Here is a 27,162-nt window from a genome sequence, read left to right as displayed (position 1 = left end):
AAAAAATTGACTTTGCTGACTTCAAATCGGTGCAGCTCATTAATTTTTTTTGTCTGATTCCAACAAACATCATTATGAAGATTTTCTAACAGAGAATGTGAAAATAACATTTTGCTCAAGACTCATTTTGCTAGCATGGGTCATGTGTGTAAATGAATACAAAATATATAACCAGTGTTTCCTCTAGGATTTTTCCAAGCTGTGGGGGCAGGCCCATTTCCCCGGTGGGGGGGCCTTGTCTCCCCAAAGTATTATAATCGATCATGCGCATCCCGTGTGCAGAATGATGCACTTGAAGCAACACCAAGTCACAGCAAGCAATGCTTCACATTGAAAAGAACATAGCGAAGGGATTATATCTATAATATGCTTAGTAGGGCTGGACGATTTGGGGAAAATGTCATATTGCCATTGCAGTTACTGAGGTCAATATTGCAATTGTGATATGCGATTCCGATATAATAAAATGGTTTCATGAGTCCAACTTGCTTGGTTATAAAGTATAAATGCACACACAGATTAGTGATCATTCTGTGTATTAATGTTTATTTCTCAACTCAAACTACAGACAACAACTAAATGATTGATAACACCTATAATGATCAATAAACCATCAACCAAACCATCATTACAGTGAAAGCTATCAACTTTTTAAAAAAAATTATTAGGCTAAAAAAAAAATTTAACAAATTTTAAATTAAGTGAACTTCAAACAATCCCCACATAAACCCATAATAAAAACCATATTTACCTGTGCCCTTCCTGTCTTAACAGGTAGGATACAGAAATTGAATAAAGTTATCAAACAGTATGTGCTGCATGAATTATAAATTATGTATAGAATAATCCTTATTAAAGCTACAAAAGTTCTTTAGTCAAGATCAGTGAGTAATTTTCTAATTTCCCTTTGTTCTTTTAACTTGACTGACAGAACGCTTTATTCGCTGCTGGCCCTTTAAGAGCACCCGTTGCCGAGACGCGGATCTCACATGCGCCTCATAGCACAACTCTTTTCGTCCTTAAGACTTTTCTTACGTTATGAAGATACTCGACAAAACGACATTTTGGCATAATTGTGTGTGTTATTGTTCGTTCAAGCTCGAAAGAGAACTGTAATCTGGCACGCGTCAGTGCATGCGCATTATGGCGCGCGTCTTTCTGCGAGTCTCATTTAGGGCATTCACAGGCAGCTTTTCAGTTCTTGTCGTGCAAAATGCGAAAAGGCATTTGCACGAATAAGAACAGGATCGTGTAACACTAGTTAAAGGATGACAAAAAAAGAAGAGATGCTGCGTTAATAGCCATAATTTGTTTATTTCATATACAATCGCGGCATTTTGCGTTATATAATTGCATAGGTTTGAGATCGCTATTACGATTGCGATATGATTAATCGTGCAGCACTAATGCTTAGTGTATTCTATATGCCACAGTTTTTTGAGCCTTTTCTTTTAACAGTTTTAAATTTCAGTGCGCATGAAGAACAATAGCACTCTCTCGACTCCATGCTGTAATCTTACATAAAGGGAATGTGAAAGGTATGGGCAATAAACTCCACTCTAGCAAGATAAAGTCATTTTATGAAAACCATAGACCTTTATGCTTTATCTACAAATGAAGTATAATAATGGGAATATTGACCTTGAAGAGAGTATCGTCGTGTCGCAAACGAACGCGACGCGCTGTGTGAATTCTGAATGAATGACTGAGGCGAGATGACTTTCCGTTAACTTTAACTTAGCGACTAAAATTACACATTATGCAATGACTTTAGAAGTCTTGGAATATAGGGTGAAAACTTGATTGTGCTTTACAAAGTTTTTTATGCCTTTAGTGGGGCTTAACAAAATAACATAATACTATGCAGAATATCGGACGTCACTGAGAAGCTGCAGCCGTGGCGGGAGGATTTTAAGTGTGGCGGCCCGCCACGGGAGAATGAATGTAGAGGAAACACTGATAACCAATATTACATATCTATAATAAGGTTGGGCAATATTAACCAAATTTATTTAATTGATTTTTTTATTTTATTTTGAATATTAGATTACTATGTTGTAATGGCAACTTTTTGATAATCCAGTGAATTTAATTTTAAAATTGATAATTAATAATATGAACTATTTTCATTTGGAACATACATAAAATTAACGAATTAAGTCAGTCTGACATTAGCTCAAAAAGCATAATATATACCACACTTTAAAATCAAATCAAAAAAATGAATGAATTAAAGCCATGTTGCCTCTCTAAAAGTGAAAACCAATCATCGCTGCTTCCAAATCTGACTTGTAAGTGGCCTCCCTCTTTATCCATCTCCATGCATCTCATCTCCAGTATATTCCACAGTAAGTGCATTTACCCTTCAGATTGAAGATTCAGAAGATCAGGAAGTTAAAAATGCAGGAAACTGGTGAAATCTGCACTTCTTTATCTTAGTTACAGATCAGGGCAGAAACTCTCTGGCCCCAGGGAATCTGCAGTGACCTACTTCTGCATTACACAGACCTGCGAGCAAACGCAATCGCTTCCTCCGGATGGGAAAGACTGCGGGATTGGTTCAGCGGTGGAAAGAAGCAGAGGATATTAAAAGGAGAGGTGGGCGTCTCAATGTTTCACGGCTTCACTTAACCACCCAGGCTGCAGGTGAACCTGCGTCACTATGGGAATTTCGCAGCAGGATGGAGCACTACGCAGGGCATAAGCTAATCTTTAAAGTGATGCGATTCCTCCTCCACTCCTTTTCAGAAAATTTAACAAAATCATGATAATTCCTGGTCTAAAACAGATTAAAAAATGAAAAATGAGAGAGGAGGGGGAATCAGCTAAAATGCACCAGACTCACCTTGAATTTACTTTTTTTTAACGTTTTAGTCCAATGTTCCTAAAGCGCAGGGACACACAGGCAACGTTCATTCTCAAAAAATGGCCGATTAACCCCTTATACAGATTCAAACAAACGAAACACACAAAAACACTTACCCGAGACTCTCCTTCGCCTCTCCACTCAACGCGGTTGGGAAATAGGTAGAAATACCGCCGCTGCCACTGTGTCAGGAAGGGGTTTCCTAGCTTCAGCATGTAGCCGTGCATAATACAGTCCTTCCCCAGCGCGTAGTCTGCACAAACACCGCACAGGCACTCGTAATCAAATAATGATCAATTGTTGGACACTCAACGTCACCTTGTTACAAATAGCTGTATTTACTTAGTATTTTCGCAATCATATTCATAAAAATGCTGTGTTCTGGAGAAGAAAGCCACATTTAGAAAGACATGAAAGTGAATTAATGACAGAATTATATTTTTGGGTCTCTTTCACTCTCACTGAGGTTTAACCCATTTGAATTCCTGCTCACAACTCCTGTGCTTGTATCTTGTGGTCGTGACGCATGCGATTAATTCAGTGTTTGCTAAATTACATGGGCTCTTTCAGATCTATTTCTGACCATCACACAGACGGTCATGTGATGGGTGTTGTGTCTTTCCCTTGAGGGAAGCACATGGCACCAGCACTGCTAACAAGTACGTAGGGTTCAAGCCTGTCCTCGAGGTCGCTGGTGGAACTGACACTGGACCAGTGAAAGATGATTAGCTGACGTCACCTGGGCCTTTAATTCATGCAGGAGAATGTAGCACTACCGTAGCAGAGGTTTTCTTCTCTCGGCACCGCTGTGTGAAATTACTGCTTGTCAATTCCGCATACGGGTTATGATTTAAGGCAAACTAGTTTCCACCAAAAAAAAATAAAAAATCTTTTGGACCCCCTTAAAACCTGGGTAAATGACCGAGTGCTGCAGACGATGTGACGCCTAGAGTGCCTGTTCATTAAAATTTTGTGAAAACACTCCCAAACAATCCGCTATAGTTCTCAGAAGTTAGAAAATGAGAGTTTGCTGAATAAGAGCAAACAGGATGTTTACAAACAGCATTTTGCAACCAGCTGTTCTGTGTACACTGCCATGACTCAAACGCTAGTCACAAAAATATGAAAGTGTACATGAAAATATTTTATTATATTTATTTTATAAAGTAAGACTTTTTAAAAAAGAAATCAATACTTCTTTTCAGCATTCAATTGACCTTATGCACAGCTGCACTACTTCCTGAACTTAAGCCAGCTCCTTGTTTCCTGTCTGCCATTATTGGCCGAACTTGATTAATTTAGGTGTGTCTGATTATTGTTGCCGTGACTACTGAGGTCAGGCACACCTGGACTAATTGGACTACAATTTGTCCAATGACAGACAGGAAACAAGGAGCTGGCTTAAGTTCAGGAAGTAGTGCAGCTGTGCATAAAGCCAATTAATCAAAGGTGAAATTTATAAATGTTACAAAAATATTTCTATTTCAAATAAATGCTGTTCTTTTGGACTTTCTATTCATCAAAAAATTATGAAAGAAAAAAATGCATCACAAAAATATTAACCATCACAACTGTTTTCAACCCTGACAATAATAAGAAATGTTTCTTCAGCATCAAATCATCATATTAGAATGATTTCTGAAGGATCATGTGACACTGAAGACTGGAGAAATGATGCTGTAAATTAAGCTTTGATCACAGGAATCAATTACATTTTAAAATATATTTAAATATATATATTTAAAGTTATTTGTAATATTTCACAAAATTGCAGTTTTTACTGTATTAGATCAAATAAATTTAGCCTTGGTGAGCTTAAGGGGTTTCTAACAAAAACATAAAAAAATAAATAAATAAATAAAATAAAAAAAAAATCGACCCCAAACATGGAACGATCGTGTATAAATATTAGGGTTGGGTATCGTTTGAATTTGAACGATTCTGATTCCGATTCCGATTCCTTGTTTCGATTCCGGTTCCTAACGATTCTCGATTCCGATTCTTTTAAGAGGCAGGGTCAAAAAAGTTTAGCTAACCTTGCTAACCAACGGCCTTTCTGAAGGAAATAATCCTTTCTGAAGGAAATACTCCTTCTGTAAAAATACTCCTTTTGACACAAATTTTGCATTTTGCCGAGATTTCGTTATTTTTAGAAAAGTGAAGCCACACTTTGGATCGTCGACGTAAGCTACTCATGTTTGACTCGCGTGGTTATGCCAACACTTCCGGTAGACGCTTCTACGTTGGTGTTGTTCAGCGGTTTCTTCTTCCGCTTGGCGGACTATGAATATCGAAACTAGGAATCAAAATTTTAACTTTTGAACGATTCCGGGAAAAACGAAAAGTTAGTCTCGGTTCCAATCGATACTCGATTCTCGATACCCAACCCTAATAAATATAAAATAATATTTTATTAATAAGCTATCTTACATTAAGGAAATGAGAATTTGGGGGATAATGCACAGAAATTAACGTCACAATTAAACAAATCCTAATGTGCAGTGTCTCACCTTCTTCATGGCCCTGCTGCTTGTTTTTGGCCCGCTTGCGCGCCTCGTTCTTATCTGTGTCGCTGTTGACAGCGTCATACACAGTCTCGGCCACCTCCTGCTGCCAGCGCTCGGAGATCACCAGAGGAAAGTTCTTATAGAGCTCCTGATCACTGTCAAGCAGCTGAGAGACACAACGACAATGACAATGAGATGACAATGACATTCAATTCAGACCGTCTACATGGGCAATCTTAGCAAGAGTAAAGCCAAGTTCACACTACAGGATTTTAAGCCTGATTTACAAATCGTTGAGCTCGCCGACAGGTCAGGGTGTTATTGTGTGCAAATCGCGGGGGATTAGGGAACGATGAACGCTTGCCAATCTGTTAGTATGAAAGAGCCAACAACGCATCAAAGACACTCGCAGACGCGTCGCCGAGCCCAGAAAAATATCTAGCATGTTAGATATCCAGAGCCGTCGCACGACTCAACCTCAGTGATGTCATGACCTACAGCCAATCAGAGCAAGGTATGGGTTGAGGTCACCGGGTAAATCTTATTTTTTTCTCAGAGCAAATCATCGCGCAAACAGTGTGCAGCACTAGTTTCTGTCTGACGTCCATATTCGCGTGTTGTGTTCTCTTCTTCGCTAGGTATTGGCGCACATGCTGTTTCGCATAATTTCTGGTTCTTTTATTGTGTGGTTTTTCGTGACAAAACGTGGTTTATAGACAAGATAGAATCGTTGGGTGTTTATTTGATTATTTTCAGGATTTAGACTGTACCACAGTCCTGAAACAGCTCTCATTAGAGTCACAAACGATTTGCTCTTATTATCAGATCGTGGCTGTATCTCTATGTAGTGCGTTGTCAACTCGTGTAGTGCGTTACCTCCTGTTGTGGATCAATCACGTTGTGTTGTGTGGTGTGAACAGCTAAACAAACTCCTGATTTCACAGAGAGCAAGTCATGTAGCATGAACCGCACAGTTCAGCCCGACGTTTTAAAATCATGTAGTGTGAAAAAGGATTAAGTTGCAATGTGGACTAGACTTTCAGACTTTTTTTTGAATGTCAAACTCTGGCTAAAAGGGAGACATTTAAAAAGCTCGAAGCATAATGGAAAATTCCTGGAGATTTTAAAGCATGAAATCTAAGCTCAAGTGCTCTTAGATTTTATACGGCTCTCTCAGTGCAAGACACAATCTTGGGTACACTTGAAAAAAAAAAAAAGTAGTCCACTGAGCCACTGAGCTGAAGCAAAGACATCAGGCTTGAGCACCAAGTGGAATAAGTGGAAAGTTTGGTCCCATGGTGACCGGTTTTACCTTAATTCCCTTGGTGTCCTCCTCGTCGAAGGAGCCGATGTCAAAGGCGTCTGCAGCATTGACCTCTCCTCTGGGGGGAATGAGGGGTGGGGGGTACTGCAACCACACCACAGATGCAGAGAATTCATATTAAACAAACCATATGAAAAATGATCATGGCGGAAATGTGTCAAAACAACCGACTAGTTCATCTCGCAGAATAAACCCTCATTTACATCAGAAACCATAAAACACGAAGCGTATTAGTTCTCAACCACTTTTTTTGCAGCGTTGATTCCAGAAGTACTTTTTACGTTCATACAAGTCTTTGTTAAAGCATTATACGTCATAAAGCAAGCCAACCAGCTATGAGTTGAATCACAAACACTTTTTAAAAAAAGAAAAAATGTATTTGAGAATTAGGCAAAAACACAAAAGCTACAAGACTGTGTACTTAACGGCTTGAGTGAGTGAAAGAACTACAATTTCATAAAGCATTGTGAATGACGATTAAAAAGGATGCAATTAAAAACAATGGGGAAATATAAAACTATTCATTTAAGTTGTTGATTATATCTATTGAAACAATATGTTTGCAAGTTTATTGTGTGATGCACCAAATTTTAAGTATTTTGATAGCATAGCAAGACTCTATTACGTCATTTGCGGCGCTTCATGGGAGTGGGCGTTCCCTGCAAGCTCTTTTGGCATGATTTGCCAAGCACAACTCTACGACTGGTGGTATTCTGTACAGCATCATGGGTAAAGTAGCTTTTCACCAGTAAAAAATTCTGTGAATGAATGGCTACAATAAAAGTGAATACCATTGATTGACAACCTCGCAATGGTTTATAAGCTATCGTTAAAAATATATTTACTGAAATGTACCTAATGAAAAGTGGCTGTTGCACTCTATTGGCTCAGTAACCAACTATAACCTTCTATTTAAAATAAACATAAAAAAACAAATCATAGTCCTCATCATACAGAAATCTACAGATAATGGGAACACTGCTCACAGGTAATGATTTGAGGTCTGACAGTAATTATCTTATAAAAATGTATTGTTGGCTTCACTTTGTGCATTGATAGTGCTGTAAAGGGGACGAAATTGGAGTCACAACTTCCTGGAGAGGACGCTAACAGTCACTGTGTAAAACACACTCTCCTCGATGATGTTTGTCTAAATTCATTCTTTTTAAAGCAGCAGCCCTGGCTAAAAAGAAAAAAATCTTAACCTTGCTAATCAAGTGTTGGACGGCTAGTCAACTATCCGACTCGAAATTAGATCAGTTAAACATTGCTGTCCATATTCTAACGGACTATACGCTATTCAACAAGGTGTCTTAGGGCTGATCCTCGAAAACAGAAGGTCAAAGGTCTCACCTTCTGGAGATAGACCTGCTGCCAATCGATTCCCTTGAAGAACACATGCTCCTTTACCTCTGACGCCCTACAGTGGGTAAAAGAGGTCACATTCAGACAAGTAAAGTCACATTTATTTGTATAGCGCTTTTCCCAATAGACACGGTTTCAAAGCAGCTTTACAGAAGATCACAATGTTAATGTTTATAATATCTATATATTTTCAATCCTTATAGTTTTGTTTAGCAGATTACAGAAGTGCGATTATATAATTTACATTTTACGACGATACAAGCAATTTTGTAAAAAAAAAAAAAAGGCTTTGCTATACAGTACATATTGCTTTACAGGTAAAGTAGGATGTACTTTATCAACCATCCCCACTTCTGACCAGCAGGTGTCAGCAATTCAGAACGAGCTGAAAATAATTCCCAGCATGCTCTTCTGCCTAATCTAAATGCTTTCAGACAGCCGCTCCATCCAGACAAGAGCCATCAAACTTTTTTTATTATTTGAGTAGTCCACTACAAACAAAGTACAAATAAATAAAACATAAAACGTGACCGCAGTATTTCAGATGTCTAATCTTGAAGGAGTGTGTTTGACTTACCCCCGCCCCAGACACCCCAATCTTTTGGCAACATCTCGCTGTAAGAGTCCTTCCAAGAGGGACTTGAGCTCAGGTGAGAAGGAGTCAGGCAACTCCACATTCTGAGGAAACAGATGAACAGGAAGTGGCTCATGAGTTCAAATGATGTCAAATTAAACATGACTTTATGCAGTGTTGCCTGGTGTTTGACGACTCAAGCGAGAGCGTGTTTGCATGTGCTTTATTAGCTTTCCTCATTAGTTACACAGAAAATTCACTAGTAAAATGCAAATATGCAGGAACAGCAAATTTTATACTTGCCATCTAGATCAACAGAGCATTAACAGTACCCAGTGCTTAACGGTATTTAAATATCCTCATAATCATACAAATGAATGTGAGGACAACCAAAAAACAATTCGCTTGCATAACAGGCAGTGTGCCAACTGCACATTCAAATCAAGGTCAACATTCACTAAAGTCACAGTAAATGCAGATGTACAAACGCAAATCAAGCTGTCAGGTACCATCACAGAAACGCTGAACTAGATGCATTGCAGGGCATTGCGTTGTAGGTTTTATTCGTCAAAATATTATCCACAAAAAGGACATTTATATTAAATATTTCTTGAGCAGCAAGTATTACAATGTCTCTGAAGGATCATGTGACACTGAAGCTGAAAACTTAGCTTTTCCATGACAGGATCTATTTTATTTTTCATTGTATATTAAATAGAAATATTTAAGTTTTAGAGGATATTTGATCAAATAAATGCATCCCAACTTTTGAACAGTAGTCCTTTGGTTGCCAACTTCAAACCTCTGTGTTATGATTAAGTTGTCCAGTCCAATATTAACTAAATCTGATGATATTATTTGTATTATTTTATTATTATTTTTTATTATGGTTATTTTTCTAAATGTATTTATTTATTTGTATATGTGTCTGTAGACTTTACAAGTAAAACCCTTAAAGGTTTCTTCGATTGACAAAAATAACAAGTAAGGGATTCAGATGGAGGTTTCATGTTTTGCTTGCAGATTTGATTTATGATGTGTTCTTCCCTTTGTTAAAGCCCTGTAATGCCTAAAATTGCAATAATAAAAAAATAAAAATAAAAAATAAAAAAACTAAATTGGTGAGAGTATAAAAGTTACCTTCTAAATCCTTGACTAATGAAATATGGAGATCATTTTTCCTGGGAGGTTGGCATCCGAAAACAAACCCCGAGTAGGTCTATTATTGTGTCAGGATAGTCAGGAGTACACTATAACTTCTTTTATTTCATCAGGAAAAAAATTAAACAATAACAGTCTTGGCTCAAAATCTTTCCACATAAAACATTATCTTGCTGCCTGTCAGAGGAAAACCGTTTATCATCTTTAAGTGCATTATTCGGGTATTTAAACATTTTTCTATTTGGAATTCTCAATGTGAACACATCACTCGCACGATTTATATTACAAAACGTCAAAGAATTCAAAGTCACAATGCTGACTCGTCATCTCCGCAGCAGTGGACGCGCGTATATGCACTTTTTATACGGATGAAAATCTGAGAACATTTATTTTCCACTTGAATTGATTCATTTAAAAGTAGACATGTCAAGCTTTCAGATATATTTCTCATGTCTGTGAAGAAAGTATACACTAAGTTTCGGTTCACTGAGACTAACACGCCAGAAAGCACATCCTGATTGTTTTCATTATTTTACAAAAGCACAACATTCTGTTGTTATTTTGAGTTAGGAGCCAGCAAGTCATGCAGTAAGTGTTTGTGCTTAAGCTCTTAACACTTATGCGCCTAATAATAGCGCACATTTATCTAGGTTAACGGAGCGAGTGGACTTGTGTGCTACTACTTACATGTTTCAGTATACTTGAATGATAGGTGAATGTTTGGATTTCTTGCCAAAAAACATTCTTTTAAAAGTGATTTTTATTTCTGCAACTAACCAACTAAAATGTTTGTCGCCCAAACCTCTTCTAGTCAACTATTAGGGGGCAGCCCTAGAATAGTGCATAAATATGTGAATTGGGACGCACTTTGTTTTAAGTTCTAATGACTCATTTAAAACTACCTTCATAAGCAGCGATATAGTCTAGTTACCTGATACTGTAATAAGCACAAAAACACATGGCACACACAAATACTGTGTATTTCTAATTAGTTGTAACTATTTCCTATCAATACTGAAAAACTAAATACATTTCGAATTGCCATTAGCACTGAGCCAAGTCTTCGCAATGTATTCTGGGACTGCCTTATCGGTGAAAGAAGCATGCAACGCTGCTTTTGATTTTAATCAAAGCCAGGCGTCTCAGAGGGCAGCATATTTTTGCCTTGGGAGAATTCACACCTCAGTAGACAGTTCACTTGTGTCTTAGCTTTAAAGGGAAACCACAAAAAGTCCCAAATCAGCATTAAAAACAAGTGACTTCCTTTCTAGTGACTGCACAACAGTCAAGAGCGTTGCAGCTCGGTGAGGACTAAATTACTGCTGTGGTGAGAGGAGGACAGCAAATGCAAAGCGTGGATGCAAATTCCTCTCCATTAGCGTTCCCTTGTTAAACAGTGGGTGTAAAGGCACAGGTGCTCCAATGATGAAATGCTCGCTCTTCACTTCCACGGAAAGCTGTGGCTCCTTTATCTATCTCCCGTTTCACTGCAATATCTGTCATTCAGGATTAAGAATCTCTCCAAAAGACACTTTCCAGTTTGAACTCAATTTATAGGTAACACTTCTCTAGAAGTTTTTAAAACTCTAACTAAGATCTGTGTGCCTGCGAAGATGTTCTAGGTAACTGCTAGCCTTTTTTTTTCTATGGGAACTTTCAGTCCATTTCATCATGCACAATGTAGCAATTTTAAATTAGATCACACTCATTTACATGTGACTATGTGTGAAGGTAACAAAAATAAAGCTGCGTGTGGTTTCTTACCATGGTAAGGGTCATGCGGTCAATTTCATGTTTGTCTTTGGTCTTGTGCTGCCTGAATGGACTGTGCCTATGAGAACAGAAGAAACAGAGTTCATGTAACCGCACACAAAGTGCTCAGACTCGCAACGTCAAACAGAGAACACATGTGGTGATTTAGCAGTGACAGGTAGGCGGGAGGGGTTTCCATGAGAGTTCAAAAACTTTTCACTCTCAGTTGTTGACTGAGACACAAGCATTATCATTGTCTATCACATCGTCTTGATGTAAATCAAAAATTGAGATTCGCTTCAGATGGCTTATTGTTAGTTATAACTGATAACTAAAACCTCAAAAAGTAAAAATTAAATGATTTTAAAAAAATTATATGAATTATTTATATAAAATTACAAATTTTTAAATATATACACACATACATATATTAATAGGGATGGGGAGGGGGGGAAATTGATTCTCGGTGAATCGTGATGCGGACGATCCTGAATCGATTCATAAATGTAAAAAAAAATCGATTTTCCAAAAAAAAAAATATTTTGATATTTAAAAAAATAATAAAAATTGAGATATACATTTATAATAACGTAATATTGACGCAACGCGAAAGACGAAAGGCCAGACCATCTGTGGCGTGCACATAACGGAGATCCAAACACCCTCGTTGTTAGGTTAAAAGCTGACATGTGGAAATATTTTGGCTTCTGAAGTTGAAGGGGGAAAGGAGCTGGACAAGAGCCACACTAGTTGTAAGCTTTGTAGAATAAAACCAACGACGGAAACATGACAAATATGAGAAGTCATACGACACGTTTCCAGCCAGAAGAGGAAAAACACTCGGCTGTACCAGTCATTATATTATTAATTCACTACAAGTATGCTCCTAGTGTTTGCTCCTTAATGTTACGAAAGCTTTCTATTTCAGATAAATGCTGGGTTTTTTTTTTATTTCTGGGTGATTCTCTGAATCAGGTGCCCTTCAAGTCCCCAAACTTGTTTCAAAGATTTTAAATTGAAGGAAATCACAAAATGCATTTAAATGCTGTCAATTAATAGAACCAGGTGCTTTGCATTATAATGCAACACAATTGCTTTTGAAAAAAAAATATTTAAATATAATGAGATGCCTAAGTAGTAGACAACAAGCATGTTTGCATGTCCTCACTAACCATCATTACATTTTCATTGAATATCAAACAAATAAAAAGTGCAATTAGTACAAAAATGTTGCTGCTGCTAATATAATCATATGTTGGTCTAGTGCATTTTCGTTTACTGTTGTGAAATGGAAAATCAATAATCGGTAATCGAGAATCGTTAATAATCGAAAATCGACTGTAATCGAATCGAGACTTCAACAATCGTAATCGAATCGGGAAATCAGACAGATTAACCACCCCTTTATATTAATATTGAACATTAAATAAATAAGTTTTAAAATTATATAAATTATTTTTTATAAAATGTTGCGATCATTTTAAAATGTACATATACATACACAGTATATATATATAAATGATTATTTATAATTTTATATGAATAATTCATATAATTTTTGCATGCATACACACACTTCATATGTACAATTATTTATGTGTAAAGTTTAAATTTATAGAAAGCTTTCCATGTCTGTTCTGACCTGTTTTCATTCTGCTTTGAAGTATGTGTGAGATACCTCAATGGAAAGACATGCACCAGACTCCGCCCCCCATTATATCAACCCCCCCCCCCCACACACACACACACACACACACTCTCTACCTAGCAACGGTTTCAGTGGTCTCCACCCCCTCCCTTTCTGCCTTTTTTCTCTGATGTCTGCTCCTGACCTCCTGCTTCTAAACCCCTGACATTTAAACCTTACACTTCACATCAAACAGGTGAGAAACACAGACATACAGACAGACAGAGAGAGAGAGATAAAGAATTCATGAGTGGGCCGCTGCAGAGGGTGGTCTTACCCTCGCAAGAGTTTGAACAGCATGCAGCCCAGAGAGAACCAGTCGGCGCTGCTGTCGTACGCTGTTCCTTTCTGCAGAACCTCAGGTGCCATGTAGCCATGGGTACCTCTGCAAACAAAGGAATTAATGCACATTAAAATCAAACTGTACACCCCCCGGGCTGAGCACACACTGACTGTAAACATAACAAAGCTCATTCTTATACATAACACAAACAGTCAAAATAACTGCTACATTAGTCCACTCTCCCAAAAACTATTGTTATGCATTTTCATTTTGTTTTCCATCCTCTCTCTGGCCTTTTGAATTCACCATGATGTTTTTGCTACTGTGCCTTTAAGATGGTAGCGTCTATATTTAAATGAGCACATTTGTTGAATAACTGCTTTTTTATTGAACATTAAATTAATTTATGAACATTAAATTAGTGCTGACATGTAAACATTGAGGGCCATTGGCTAGTAAATTTTTTATTTTACTCACCAGACTGATATAAATGAATGAATGAATTTTAAAAAAAACTATATTTATATATAAACAAAGGAAAATTTACAAAAGAAAAAACCTGATTTGTCAAGTTGTGTAATTTTTCTAATGAACAAATGGATTACAAAATAAAATGATTCATTTAAACAATTCATATAAAATGACACTGAAATAACACTGAAACATACTGTATACACCAAATGCATGTATAACATGATTGCTTATGCAATTCATTGGTTAAAGCATTTGTATACTTCCATAAAGAAAAAAAAAAACAGATCAGACTGGTTTAAGATTTTAAAACTGGCTGCAAAAAGCTTCAATATGCTCAAACATGAGTATGAGACAACAGAGAGCTTGTGAAACAGAAGCCACCATACTTCCCCCAAACAAGAGACATTTTAATTTTACACTAATAAAAGATGTGGTTTTGATCCCTCGAGAAGAGGAACTTACACGCTGGCGTGTGGTTTCTTCTTGGAGAAATCGCAGGCAAGGCCCAGGTCAGAGATGCGAACGTGTCCATGTTCATCTAAGAGGATATTCGCAGGCTGTGGGGAACAGCAAATGATGCGGAGGTTAGTACAGTAAAAAATAAAAATAAAATAAACATTTTTAAGAACTTGATAAAGAACAAAATGTCTTTTTGTGAGCAACACCTACAGAATTACTGTGATTCAATGGAGTACATTTACTGAAGAAAAAAAACAAAACAGAAATAGTGTATAACCAGTGTTGTGCCTGAATGCCTGAACGCATTAATATTTTGGGAAACCGTGAACTGAACGCACTGTATTACTGCCTGATGAACGTTACTGTGAACGTATTCATTCTGGTGTCTGTGAACGCACGCTCTCTCAGTTTAACTTCATACAATAGGGTGCCAGATTTCTATAGAGCCTTCCAGGCGAAAACCCACGTAAACAGGCCTTAATATGTAGCGGAAAAACACCCAATCTGGCAACACAAGACAACAGTGTCGCACCGTGGCCGCGGTCGACAAAGCAGCGAGCGAGGAGGCATCGTATGATCATTTAAACTGATTTTATGACGAAGGTCGGTGAGGATGGGAAAAATCTTACATTTCTGTACAAACTGCCCGTCGATAAAATAATTGTCTTTGGTTGTATTTGGGCTGTGGGAATAATGAAAAAAAAAAGCTCGCAACATATGGAAAAAAAGAACCATGAATGAACTAGTTAATTTTTTGAAGTATGAACCATGAACTGAACTAGTTCATTTTAAAATGTGTGAACTGAACTTTGAACTAGTTCATGTAGAAAGTGAACTTTCCTTACACTGAGTGTAACACTATCTAAGTGCAATGCCAAAAGTTTCCAGCAAAAAACAATGACCTTGTACACAATGGAAAGCGTGCACAATTCCCATTCCCTTTTTGAAGAACAGTATCGATTCTTAAATCCCAAGAAACAATCTTTCAGCCTATGTTGTTTTCAGTTGATGAATGAACAAAGCTTTGTACCCAGCCTCCCATCCAACAAATCCCAATTAGCTTTGTGCTTTGTTACTTCTTTAAAGATGCAGCTTTCAAATTCTGGTCAATTTTATTACGAGATTCAAAAAATAAACACTGTGTTGGCGCTCTTTAATGTAGCGCACGTGAACTGGTCGTCTCTTCCGCTTTACTACTAGTTACAGTGCATTCACACGGGGCGTCAGCGTTAATTTACTCTGAATGAGTGACATCATGCTTTGCCAAACTCAATTATGGGTTCAGTCGGGCCGTTGCTCGCAGCAGAATTTCAAAAATGTTCAACTTTTAATGCGCAAACGCAAGTGTTAGCTAATGCAAATACCCTAGAGCTGATGCTAGCCAATCGCGTTCATGCAACACCAGAAATGTTGTGATTGGCTGTTGTCACTATGACGGCCGACTCGAAAGGAACATGAAATACAAAGTAAAAACAAAAACAAACAAAAAACAAAAACATATATATTAGGGCTGGGTATATTGACACAAATTTTACAATTCGATTCGATTTCGATTCGATTCAATATTGATTATTTTAGATATCAGTTACAATAAATGCCAAATTTTCTCAAGAAAATCAAATCTCTTAACTAATGCTGTAAACTATGGGAGTCTAGTTGTAGCCTATAGGCTTCATTAGCCTAATATGAAGTTAATAATTAACTGTTTTGTTTTATTGCAATTTGAAACAAAGGTTATTGCGATTTTTTTGGATGCGCGCAACCTCGATGCAATGTTCCATTCATTCAAATGAAACGTGATGACTAATCGATTCTTTAGATTTAAGAATCGATATCAGTTCGTAAAAATGAGAATCGATTAATATCGAGAAATCTATATTTATTACCCAGCCCTAACATATATGACCATTCTACCATTGAATGTCACACAATCACAGCCAATAAGAAAATATTTGATATTTAATATACAGGGATTTTGACCAATGAGATTTCCCATGAACCAAATATTAGCATTACACTACTGGTGTTATAAAAAGATCTGCATGATGATTATTTAAAAAAATGAAATTATCAGCATACAGGCTTGGAATGATATGACGGCGAGTAAATCATAACAAAATTTCAGTTTTGGGTGAACTATCCCTGTAATAGACATTTCACACTGGAAATCTTTTCATGCATTAAGGTTCTCAGGAACGCAAGCAAACGTGATCTATTACATTCTGAGTTTTTCTTCTACACAAAAGAGCAGTGAAACTGCTGAAAAACAACAGGATTGCTCGCTCACAGAATGCACCCCACTCGCATGTGCAGTCTCCCGTTTCAGGAGCTTGCCAGGGAAGATCCTGCACATCCTCAGCAATCTGGCAGCGCGAAGCCTAAACATCTCACTTAAAATTGCATAATTCACAACGATTGCATAACTATACTCTTGCTGCTTCCACACGGAGGGTCGACAAATGACATGATATTAGCGGTCATCGCAATGGCAGGCTAAACTCTATGTTTGGGACTGTAGGTTAAGCTCGACTCGCTCCGTCACATGACGTACTTTTCCGTTTAAAGACAATAAACAGTGCTGCCAAGAGAGACAGCTCAGCCAAACTTAATAAAAAATAACCTCAGACGACGCAGAACAGATTCAAGCTTACGTTACAAAATACACAAACTCTAACGGAACATTTCATTTTCCCTTTTTGGCGGAAACAGGGAATCACAAGAACAGGTTTTCCAGTGACAGAGGACTGTACAAACAATACTTTCAGTGTGAAAAAGAACAACTGGGATGGTGATGAACTCACTTTGAGGTCTCTGTAGACGACGAAACGATTGTGCATGTGTTCGAGGCCCAGTATGATCTCAGCTGCATAAAAACGCATATCCTTCTCGCTGAAGACCCCGTGCTGAGATAGGTGATAGTGAAGGTCTCCGCCTGAAACACAAGTACAATCAAACTATTAAACTACATTATAAATATATAAGATCAGAGATTCCACACCATGTAACCAATTCATTTTCTTTACTTTTTCAGCCGTTTGAAGGGAGTTTAAAAAAAATTCTAAATTAAGTATCATAAAAAAAGAGAGCATAATAAAATAAAGCAAGATAAAAATTTAATAATAAAAACCAAAACCAAATGAAAAACAAATAATGAAAAAACCCTGGAAAATGTGGTTTCTAATCGACATTTATACTTGCAGTTTGCAAAATCATATATCCTCTAATTATACTTCAAGGATACTTCAAGGATCTTCTAGTCTACCAAGTATGAGCTTAATTAATTATAGTAATTTGATTGAGATGCCACTTGAACAGTGTCCATTTATGAGAATTCTGGGAAAATGTTTATCATTCTGATATGTAGGAAGGGTTATTATGACTAGATCCATGAGTGTCTAAATCCACTGTTTCTGAAGTGCGTGATGTGATTGTTTCACAAATCAAGAAGGACGTTCAGAGAAGTCGCCCGTGCTGCAGCACAGATACAGGAAGTGTATGTTTGTCTGAAGAGGAAGATCCGCCCCATGTTCAGGCTGACAATGAGTAATAGAGGAAGGCCAAAATAAGAGCCCTAAATGGCCTTTTACAATCTCACTTGGAGATTGTGTTGGTTTGGATTGGTGAGACCATCTAAACTATAGCACAAAAATATGCTCATGAATCTAAAATCAAATCAATATGAACTCAAAACACAGAGTCCAAAGCATTGTACTTCTGCTTTTTTTATGGAGTCTTAAAGCAGCAAGAAGCGCCACGTCTAGCGTCTGGAGGTATTGCACACAGGATGCACACATTTTGTCAGTTGGTGGTCAACAATTTTGATTGTTTAAGGGTATTATGAAATTAAGATATTGTCTGTACAGCAGTCCTGATTCATAGCTGGGTGCTGGTGTGAGTCATTGAAAACAATGTATTTGAATTTTAACCATGTGGCGCGATGCGACACTGCGCTTCTCGTACCGAAAATTTTTCTTAGTATAAAAATTGGACTCTAATACATTGGCATGAACAAGCCTTTAAGACCAAAGAGATGATGGCTTCCCTTACCATTCATCAAGTCCAGGATGAAACACAGTTTATCAGGGGTGTGGAAGGCATATGTCATACACACTATGAAAGGGCAATCCTGCAGAGAGAAAAAGAAATTGAGAGGGTACCACAAATGAGACGGATGTTAATTGTGCAGTCTTAGTATTACGACGAGTTGAGTTTTCACTTGTGAACGTGTCACTCACCCCAGTGCTGACCAACGACAGCATGATTCTCTCATTGAGCGCCAGCGTTTCTCCCTGCTTCATTTTGATCCGCTTTTTATCCAAACACTTCATGGCATACCTGAGACACACACACAAGCACATCATTTTATCTAAACCCAAAAGAAGCTTCTTTTTGGTTTCATCCTTACAACAGCACTTACATTTTCCCTGTGTCCGCCTTTCTGCATCCATACACCTCTCCAAAACCCCCTCTACCGATGATCCGATGCACGCTGAAGTCATTCATGGTCAACTACATGCAAAAATAAAACAATTAAATAAAAAACAAGATTTCAAAAGTTTTTCAAGGTGCAATGAATAACTTTTGGGTAAATAAAGAACAAGGGACCAAAACGTAAGAAAAAAAAGAAAAACTCACATGGATGTTGAGCTCTACATTCTTCCACTGGCAGAAACGCGTGAACTTGTCGCTAGAGAACAAATAGAAAGGTTTTAATGTTATTATCATTCCCAAGCAACAAAATAACTCAAAAATGAACATTTTAATTTTTATTAGCTTTGTAGTAGTCTGTCACCTTTCAATGAACTTCTGAAAGATCTTTCCTCGAAGACTGTCACAGATTTCAACTATGTATGGCTGGAAGGAGACAAGCAAACAAGTGCATCAGGATCTATTGTGAGTCCCTGCTTTCTAAACACTTTCCCTTCCTTTGTGTTCAATGCACAAAAGCCAATCTGCACCCGGAAAAACTGGTTCGATTATGTCATGTTGGCGGACTTACCTGAAAGAGATTTGGAGGAACTTGTTTCTTTGCTAGGTGAGTCTGGACATGGTCTACTGCCTTCTTAGAGAAGGGCTGTGAGAAAGGAAGGTAGATTAAGTGACATTTGCGATAAGGGAGGTCAAAACACTAAAACAACAAGAACAGTTTCCTACATTAACCTCCTAAGCAGTCCTGGTTATCACAACATAAAACAGTGTGACATAATCACACAGGGCTTGAGTGTCCTATAAGCCATTGTGTTGGTTCATTTGGGCTTCCTGTTTCTGAAAAGCTACTACTGGAGACTGACGGAGGCTAATGGTTCTCTTGTTTTCTCAACAGAAATCATTTGAGTCTCCGGATCTTCAATGGACAATAAGAAACATCATCCCTCCAGCTAGCAGCATTATAGAACCATGTTTCTTTGCATGCATCATATTAAGGGCTAATGAATATAAAAAGTTTAGAGAGAACGGTGCCGTCTTAGCGGCCCCTAATTTAACGGCAAATGATCGTTTCGACGGAGGCGAGTTAATCAAAACTGGCTTTGGCTGGAAGATAAGAGTATTCGGGAACCGCTATAAAACCAAACCAATCTCTGTTACCTTAAATTATTTGTTTATCTCTGTAAATCTGCTTTGAAACAATCTACATTACTAAAAGTGCAATAAATGAGGATGACTTGACAAATAATTATTTGGCAATAATTTCTCACACAATGTAACACCGTCCATAAAAGGGTGAAATAAATACTGAGAGGTCCTGATATTGACGAGGGCAATAAAAAATGTACGGCATTAAAATGGGTTTACATTAACGCCGTAAATAACGCGTTTAACTGAAATCCCTAATAATAATACTGTTTTTTCAATGAATTGAAAAAAAAAGAAAAGAAATTCATATATAATATGATATGATATAATATAATATGAAATATATAATATATATATAATGCAAGTATTCATCTTCACTGATTAGTTGTTGGATCAGTTTGACCTTGCAAGTAATCATGTAGCGAATAGAAAGCTTTGACATGACAGGAGCAGATCTAAATAGATATTATAAAATTTGTAGAACTGAAATGCAGACAAAATCTTGAATATTTATTCATCATTTATATATTCTGCATAGGGTTGGGTATCGTTTGAATTTGAACGATTCTGATTCCGATTCCTTGTTTCGATTCCGGTTCCTAACGATTCTCGATTCCGATTCTTTTAAGAGGCAAAAAAGTTTAGCTAACCTTGCTAACCAACGGCCTTTCTGAAGGAAATAATCCTTTCTGAAGGAAATACTCCTTCTGTAAAAATACTCCTTTTTTCACAAATTTTGCATTTTGCCAAGATTTCGTTATTTTTAGAAAAGTGAAGCCACACTTTGGATCGTCGACGTAAGCTACTCATGTTTGACTCGCGTGGTTATGCCAACACTTCCGGTAGACGCTTCTTCGTTGGTGTTGTTCAGCGGTTTCTTCTTCCGCTCGGCGGACTGTGAATATCGAAACTAGGAATCGAAATTTTAACTTTTTTGAACGATTCCGGGAAAAACGAAAAGTTTGTCTCGGTTCCAATCGATACTCGATTCTCGATACCCAACCCTAATTCTGCAGTCCTATGTCATATAAATGAGAAATGACTGCTAGTGACCATTTTATAGATTCTGACATTTTCTTCTTACATGTGAACACGACAGAAGCTCCTTCATTATGTAGACGTCATAAATCTGCCGACTGCTCGTTAGCCTCTCCTCTTCTGAATCCAACTTCTCGTACTCTTTAATCTGAAAAGGACAAAACAAGATTACCGTCATTTTAGAGACAATCCCACACTGTTTTATAGGAAAACATGGTGTTGTTCTGGTCAATGGAATGGGGAAAAGAAAAAAAAAAAAACGTATCGATCAGCCATGTCTTTGCAGGTCATAACCAGTTCATGTAACTGCAGATCGCAACAAGTCAGGTCAATTACAAAAAAAAAAAAAAAAATCTTTGAAAACTTGCACAATTAACAAAAAGCCCATTTAAGGAAATATACAGATGCTTGCTTGCAAAGAAAACAAAAACATTTTACCTCCTCATAAAACTTCAGCTGTGGAACGGCCTCGTCGATCTCGTTCATGCAGAAATCCTTGAACAAGAGGAAACCTGGACAACAGAGGCAGGAAGGCAAACAGTTAGATAAGGCGCAAAACAGAATGAACGACAGACAGATTTGACCTTTTTAGAGTGCGCAATGCAAGAAAATGTATTTATAAATATAAAGCAAATAGAACAGCAGCTATATTGATGCCTATGAAAGCTCCTGAAAGACATTCATGCCAAAGTAAACAAAAGTATAACTAGAGTAAATAATAAAGAGACAACTCAAATAGCAGCTTTATCACCATGAATAAATATAATATGATTTGCTTTGAAGGGGGAAGTTGCTCCAACAAAGCAGTATTTTCATAACCAAATCCATATCACGTGGTGAAGAAAACAAGATCACAAGAGATATAGTATATTGTATGGATATTCATCATAAACATGCAATCAGCCTTGCAAAGAAAGTTCCTGATTTGTCATGGTGTCATGAAAATATAGCCTGTCTTTAAAAGGTTATGTTTTTATGCACAACAACTTAATGTTTCCCCCTTTTGATTCAGGATAAAATATGACTTCTGGGATTCAACGGTTTAGCTCTCATTCGTGACTCGCAGATACTGGTACAGTGCTGACGGTAAACGCTCTCAATGAACAACGGACAATAACAACAATCTAACCAGTGGACCGTGGATTAGTTACTGTTGAGAGGATTATCCTTAAATCACAGGACAGACACCACTATCCAAATTCAGAAAATCCCCCATCAGACAGCCACCTTGACCTTCCATTTCACTCGATCCTGTCAGCTGGAGCATTTCCTTTCTCATCTTGTTTTCAACTCGTTTGCTTTTAAAAAAAAAAAGCACAGCAGAAGTTACCAGTTAAACAACCCATGCGCTCACGTGATGACGACGTGGCACAGAGGGAGAAGAACAGACAGGAAAGTTGAGACAGTTCCCATAGCAACAATAATGGGCCACCATCATGAGCGGAGGGGACGGGCCTCGGATAGAGATTGCTGCCTGTCTCAGTGTGTGATTGGGTGACCGCACAGGGCAAAAGTCACAGGATGAAATGCAATTCAAGAGTGCTATGGCCCTTGCAAGTCATATAAACAGAGCAGATGAAAGATGCCGGAAGGAAGGAACGTTGTTCTAGAGGCTTAGCGTGACCGTTCTAGCGTTGGGCGATGAGATTGAGAGCGTGGCCACTTCTGATACATGCAGCATTAGTGCGAGCTGATTACCACTGTTAAAATAGGAGGGCAGCGCAGACGTTAATTGGATCACAGTGGAATTATCGTTTAGGAGATTAAAAGCAAAAAAAAAAAGAAACCACCACAAACATGGTGCTGCTGGGCAGCTACAGCACAATGTCTATACCTATTCATTTTAAATAAAGTGTTTTAAATTACAGTTACACCACAATAATACAACAATTATATGTGCATAATAATTTACATTTATGCATTACATTAACAGATGCTTTATAATCAAAGTGACTTATTGCATAACAGATATTTTTGTTACAATGCTGTATTGTAATGTATTGCGATAATTTATTCTTACCCAGTCCCTGAAGATATATTTATATACAACTTATTTTTAAATATATTTTCAAAATATGAATGTATGTATGTGTATTGTCATTTATATTGTATAAATATATAATAAAACAAACACCTAATACTGGAATCCATAAAGATAATCAAGGGTGATAAAGCGGCTCAGATAAATATGGCCTGATTTCTAGGACAAAACGTTCATTCTTTTCACAACAAACTACAGTGTTTAGGTCTGAAACTGCTCCTTTTCAAAATCCAATCAATTCACAATGGGTGAAGTCATGTCATGCCATACTATTTTCATAAATCCATCACATTAATGAAGTAAAATTGTGAGTGAATGCTGGTTCACGTTGACATCATTGTAGCTTAAAAAGCAGAATGCATGAACTGAGGAGCATTTACACCAAAATAATACAAAGCAAAGCTGAAATTACATGGGGCCCAATAGAGTTGTAAACACTACTGACTTCAGTACCAAGAAGGTATGAAAATTGAAAAAAATGTGATGACACCAGCATTTCCTTCTAGCATTTTGAGCACTGTTGAATGGATTCTTAAACACCTCTTATTGGTTATTGTGTTCACAAGGGATGAGTCTAGATCTTCGAATAGTCAAACTGCTTTCAAAATTCGATCATAAAATTGCTTATTCGAATATCGTTATATTTATTTTCGCACAATTCCAGTATGACAAAATTGACAGCGCACCTACGGTCACAGATCGCGCAGCAGTGTATTTTCCTGTCGGGGACACAAGGTGTCTCTAACATGAATGAAACCCCCTACTGCACAATCTAGGACAAACAACAGAAGAAGAAGAGCATTATTGTGAACGTTAACAGAGGTGGGTAGTAGGCTTGGGCGTAGACATGTGCCGGTAATCGGTAATGCGATAAATCGCGGTAATGAATATGCACGATATTGTTATCGCGGGCTCTTTAAAATACCGTAAAAATTATAGATTCGAATTTAGACTTTTAGAGCGTGCATTAACTTATTTTCCATCAACCGCTCAAACACTGCGTATATGCTGCGCAAAACACGCACGCACTCTGATGTAAACAATCCCCACATAAGCACTGTGTGCATGCGACAGTGCGCACTAGTCAAACAATCCTCACATGGAGTAGAAGCATGGCGGAACGCTCACGACGATTTATCCCCGCAGGGCTGCCAACTCTCACGCATTCAGCTTGAGACTTTCAGACAGGACGCGGAATACGCGCGCGACGCGCAGGGATGTTTTGCTGTTGCGTCGACCTGCATCGACCAACACACGCCAGGGTTAAAGTTCAAAATAGTTCAACTTTTTATTTGTAAAATGGCAAATTGCGTTGTATCTGAAGGGCAACGTTGAACCAAGCGGTCAGCGTCGCGCATTCCGCGTCCTGTCTGAAGGGCGCTTAACGCATTTGACACTTTTCACACGCTCTCCCACAGAGAAAAATCACAGAGCAAAGAGGACACTGACACCGACAGACTAGACAGAGCAGATTACTTTTGATATGAAAGTTGTTATTGATAAATCAGCTCTTAGGTTCTGATCACAGATCGTTGCTCCTCAGTTCAAGTAAGCCGATCATGTTACTTTCGTTTTTATTTAAAGATACAGTACAACTTACCGAAAGGTATATTTACTTATACATAATAACGATCAATAAGTGTTTTTAAACACGGAAAGAGGTCAGTAACACTGCAGGTCAGTAACAGTTGTGTCACAAAACGTTACATTTACCTCAGGAAAGCCATTTAATGTCCAGCAAATTAGTTGAATAGAAAAAAATAACAAGGAGTATTTTTGCTAAATATTATATTTAATTTCTCTCTGTATGTTTACAGCATTATGTGTATTTTTTTTTCTTGAGAAATATTAAAAGACTGGGGCCTACCTAATATTTATCCAAAAGAGTCAATATTGAATTAAGACTGAAATCAAATCCAATAATTTAATTGAGTAATACAAACAGTAACCTACCAGTCATTGTATCATAAACATTGTAACATGTTGTCACTAAACTTTAAAAAATTCTTTAAATAGTTTAAAATTAACTATTTAAAAATGTTGGTTTTTTTTTTAGAGACCCACAGTGCATCTGTTTTTCTTAAGCATTAAAATATTAATTTCATTAAAATATCGTGATAATACCGTATACCGTGATAAAAGCTCTTCAATTAACCGCAGCATGAAAATTTGATACCGGCACATGCCTACTTGGGCGGTATTACGGTAATATCGTATACCGCGGGATCTAAAAATAGCAACGGTATCATTTTCAATATCGTCACACCGTCAGAAAAACAACAACAATGCACTTAAATAGGAGACAAGGAATCCTTGTCTCCTATATAAGTGCAATGTTTTAAATACAATTTATTTAATGGCTAAAATGCTTATATCTGGTTCTCATGACGTGACAGTGTGGTGACGAGAGAGTGGGGGAGAGAGGGCAAAGATTGCAAGTTGCGCACTGAGTGACTTGGTCTCGAAGAAGAACACGACTTCTGCAGTTTGGCAGGGATGGGCATTTCAAGCAAAAATAATATTTAAAGATTGCCTGGTATTATTCGATTATTATTTGAAAATTGCGCCCCACCACCACATGCATGTAGTCTACAGCGGGACGGACCGTGTGACGCTTAAATATAAGCTAGGTTTGGAAAAAAAACGTATTCCTTTCATATTTTTTTAATAATATGATGTTTTTCTATGTATGTTGATTTTATGAAAAGGGAACTTCATGAGATGAATAAGATAAGATCATAAAATGCGCAATATCAGAAAACATTTGGAATGGGTCAGTCAGACATGATTATGACCACTTATTACGTTTTGTTTTGTAGAAATCCTTTCTTTAAAACGAATTTCGTTTTGAATAAATTGCATCTTCATTTAAATTTTTTTTTTCATCAACGAATTCCCTGGATTAATTAATAATAAGCAAATATAGTGATCAGGACACGCGCCGGGGCGTGACTGGAGCGCGACTCATACATGAACTGAACCTTGCATAAGAAACAAGATCTGAGACGTGTATATATATATATAGTAAGCTTGAAATGTCTTCTTTAACAATCTAAAAGAAATTGGCTGCTCTCTGCTTATGTTTAGGCTAATTCATATGTAGTGTGCATTACTCTTTATTCGCGTTCACTACCGCGAAGATGCGAGTTTGCATGCAATCTTTATCTTTGCAGCAATTGACATAGAAAACACGTTGGGTCAGTCAGACATGATTATGACCACTTATTACGTTTTGTTTTGTACAAAGCCTTTCTTTAAAACGAATTTCGTTTTGAATAAATTGCATCTTCATTTATATATATATATTTTTCATCAACGAATTGCCTTGATTAGGCTAATAAATAAAAAGCAAAGTTCGTAATTAGGACACGCGCCGACGCGTGACTGGAGCGCGATTCATACATGAACTGAAACTCGGCATATAAGATACATGTCTTAATGATCTGAGAAGTGTATATATATAGTAAGCTTGAAATGTCTATACTTTTAAACAAAACAATTCCAAGCTAAAAGAAATGGGCTGCTCTCTGCTATAGGCTTATTCATGTGAAGTGTGCATTAGGCTACTCTTTATTCGTGTTTTCATACCATGAAGATGCCAGTTTGCATCGTCAATGCAATCTTTATCTTTGCAGCAACTGACATAGAAAACACTAGTTTATTAATAAATAATTTTATCTCGGGGCTGGCGTCGAGAGCTCGTGGCGCGTGATCTTCAGAAATGCGCTCCCCTCTCTAGAGGAAATATCACCATTCTGCTCACATTCTCTGGTGTGAGACAATGTGTATCTCCTGTTTTCTAATAGTTGATTGACAGCTTTTAGATGCATTATTGGAACCAACACTCTCTGGTTGAACGTGTCATCATGTGTGATGCCTTCTGAGCCTGATCTCGTAATTTTTAATTAGTCACGCGGTAATACCGTATACCGCGGTAAAATAGGGAGGAGGTTTGACGGTATGAAAATTTGGATACCGCCCATGCCTAGTGGGTAGTAACCTTTACTGTCTATGGTAGTAACCATCTATAGTAATAACAAAGTAGGCTAGATTTACT

The 27,162-nt window shown here is 37.5% G+C and overlaps 1 protein-coding gene across 1 annotated transcript in view; it reads right to left on the bottom strand.

Moving 5' to 3' along the window:
• The window catches only part of grk3 (G protein-coupled receptor kinase 3), a 70,960-nt gene that overhangs the window by 6,600 nt on the left and 37,198 nt on the right, over window positions 1-27,162 (bottom strand). Inside the window, exons 3-19 of the mRNA XM_039677307.2 lie at window positions 21,503-21,576; window positions 21,111-21,212; window positions 19,452-19,526; window positions 19,245-19,306; window positions 19,088-19,139; window positions 18,870-18,961; window positions 18,688-18,787; window positions 18,500-18,578; window positions 17,254-17,384; window positions 14,456-14,550; window positions 13,514-13,621; window positions 11,562-11,628; window positions 8,640-8,740; window positions 8,051-8,117; window positions 6,686-6,781; window positions 5,377-5,539; window positions 2,983-3,119 (exon numbers count right to left, since the gene is read on the bottom strand). Coding sequence (XP_039533241.1) covers window positions 2,983-3,119; window positions 5,377-5,539; window positions 6,686-6,781; window positions 8,051-8,117; window positions 8,640-8,740; window positions 11,562-11,628; window positions 13,514-13,621; window positions 14,456-14,550; window positions 17,254-17,384; window positions 18,500-18,578; window positions 18,688-18,787; window positions 18,870-18,961; window positions 19,088-19,139; window positions 19,245-19,306; window positions 19,452-19,526; window positions 21,111-21,212; window positions 21,503-21,576 — 1,601 coding nt within the window. The remainder of the gene's footprint in view (window positions 1-2,982; window positions 3,120-5,376; window positions 5,540-6,685; window positions 6,782-8,050; window positions 8,118-8,639; window positions 8,741-11,561; window positions 11,629-13,513; window positions 13,622-14,455; window positions 14,551-17,253; window positions 17,385-18,499; window positions 18,579-18,687; window positions 18,788-18,869; window positions 18,962-19,087; window positions 19,140-19,244; window positions 19,307-19,451; window positions 19,527-21,110; window positions 21,213-21,502; window positions 21,577-27,162) is intronic.

The sequence above is a fragment of the Pimephales promelas genome, chromosome 23 (assembly GCF_988280905.1).
Source record: "Pimephales promelas chromosome 23, fPimPro1.hap1.1, whole genome shotgun sequence".
In the NCBI taxonomy this organism is placed as follows: Eukaryota; Metazoa; Chordata; class Actinopteri; order Cypriniformes; family Leuciscidae; genus Pimephales; species Pimephales promelas.
Note: the sequence above shows the minus strand (reverse complement) of the source record. Positions and strands in the feature narration are given on the sequence as shown.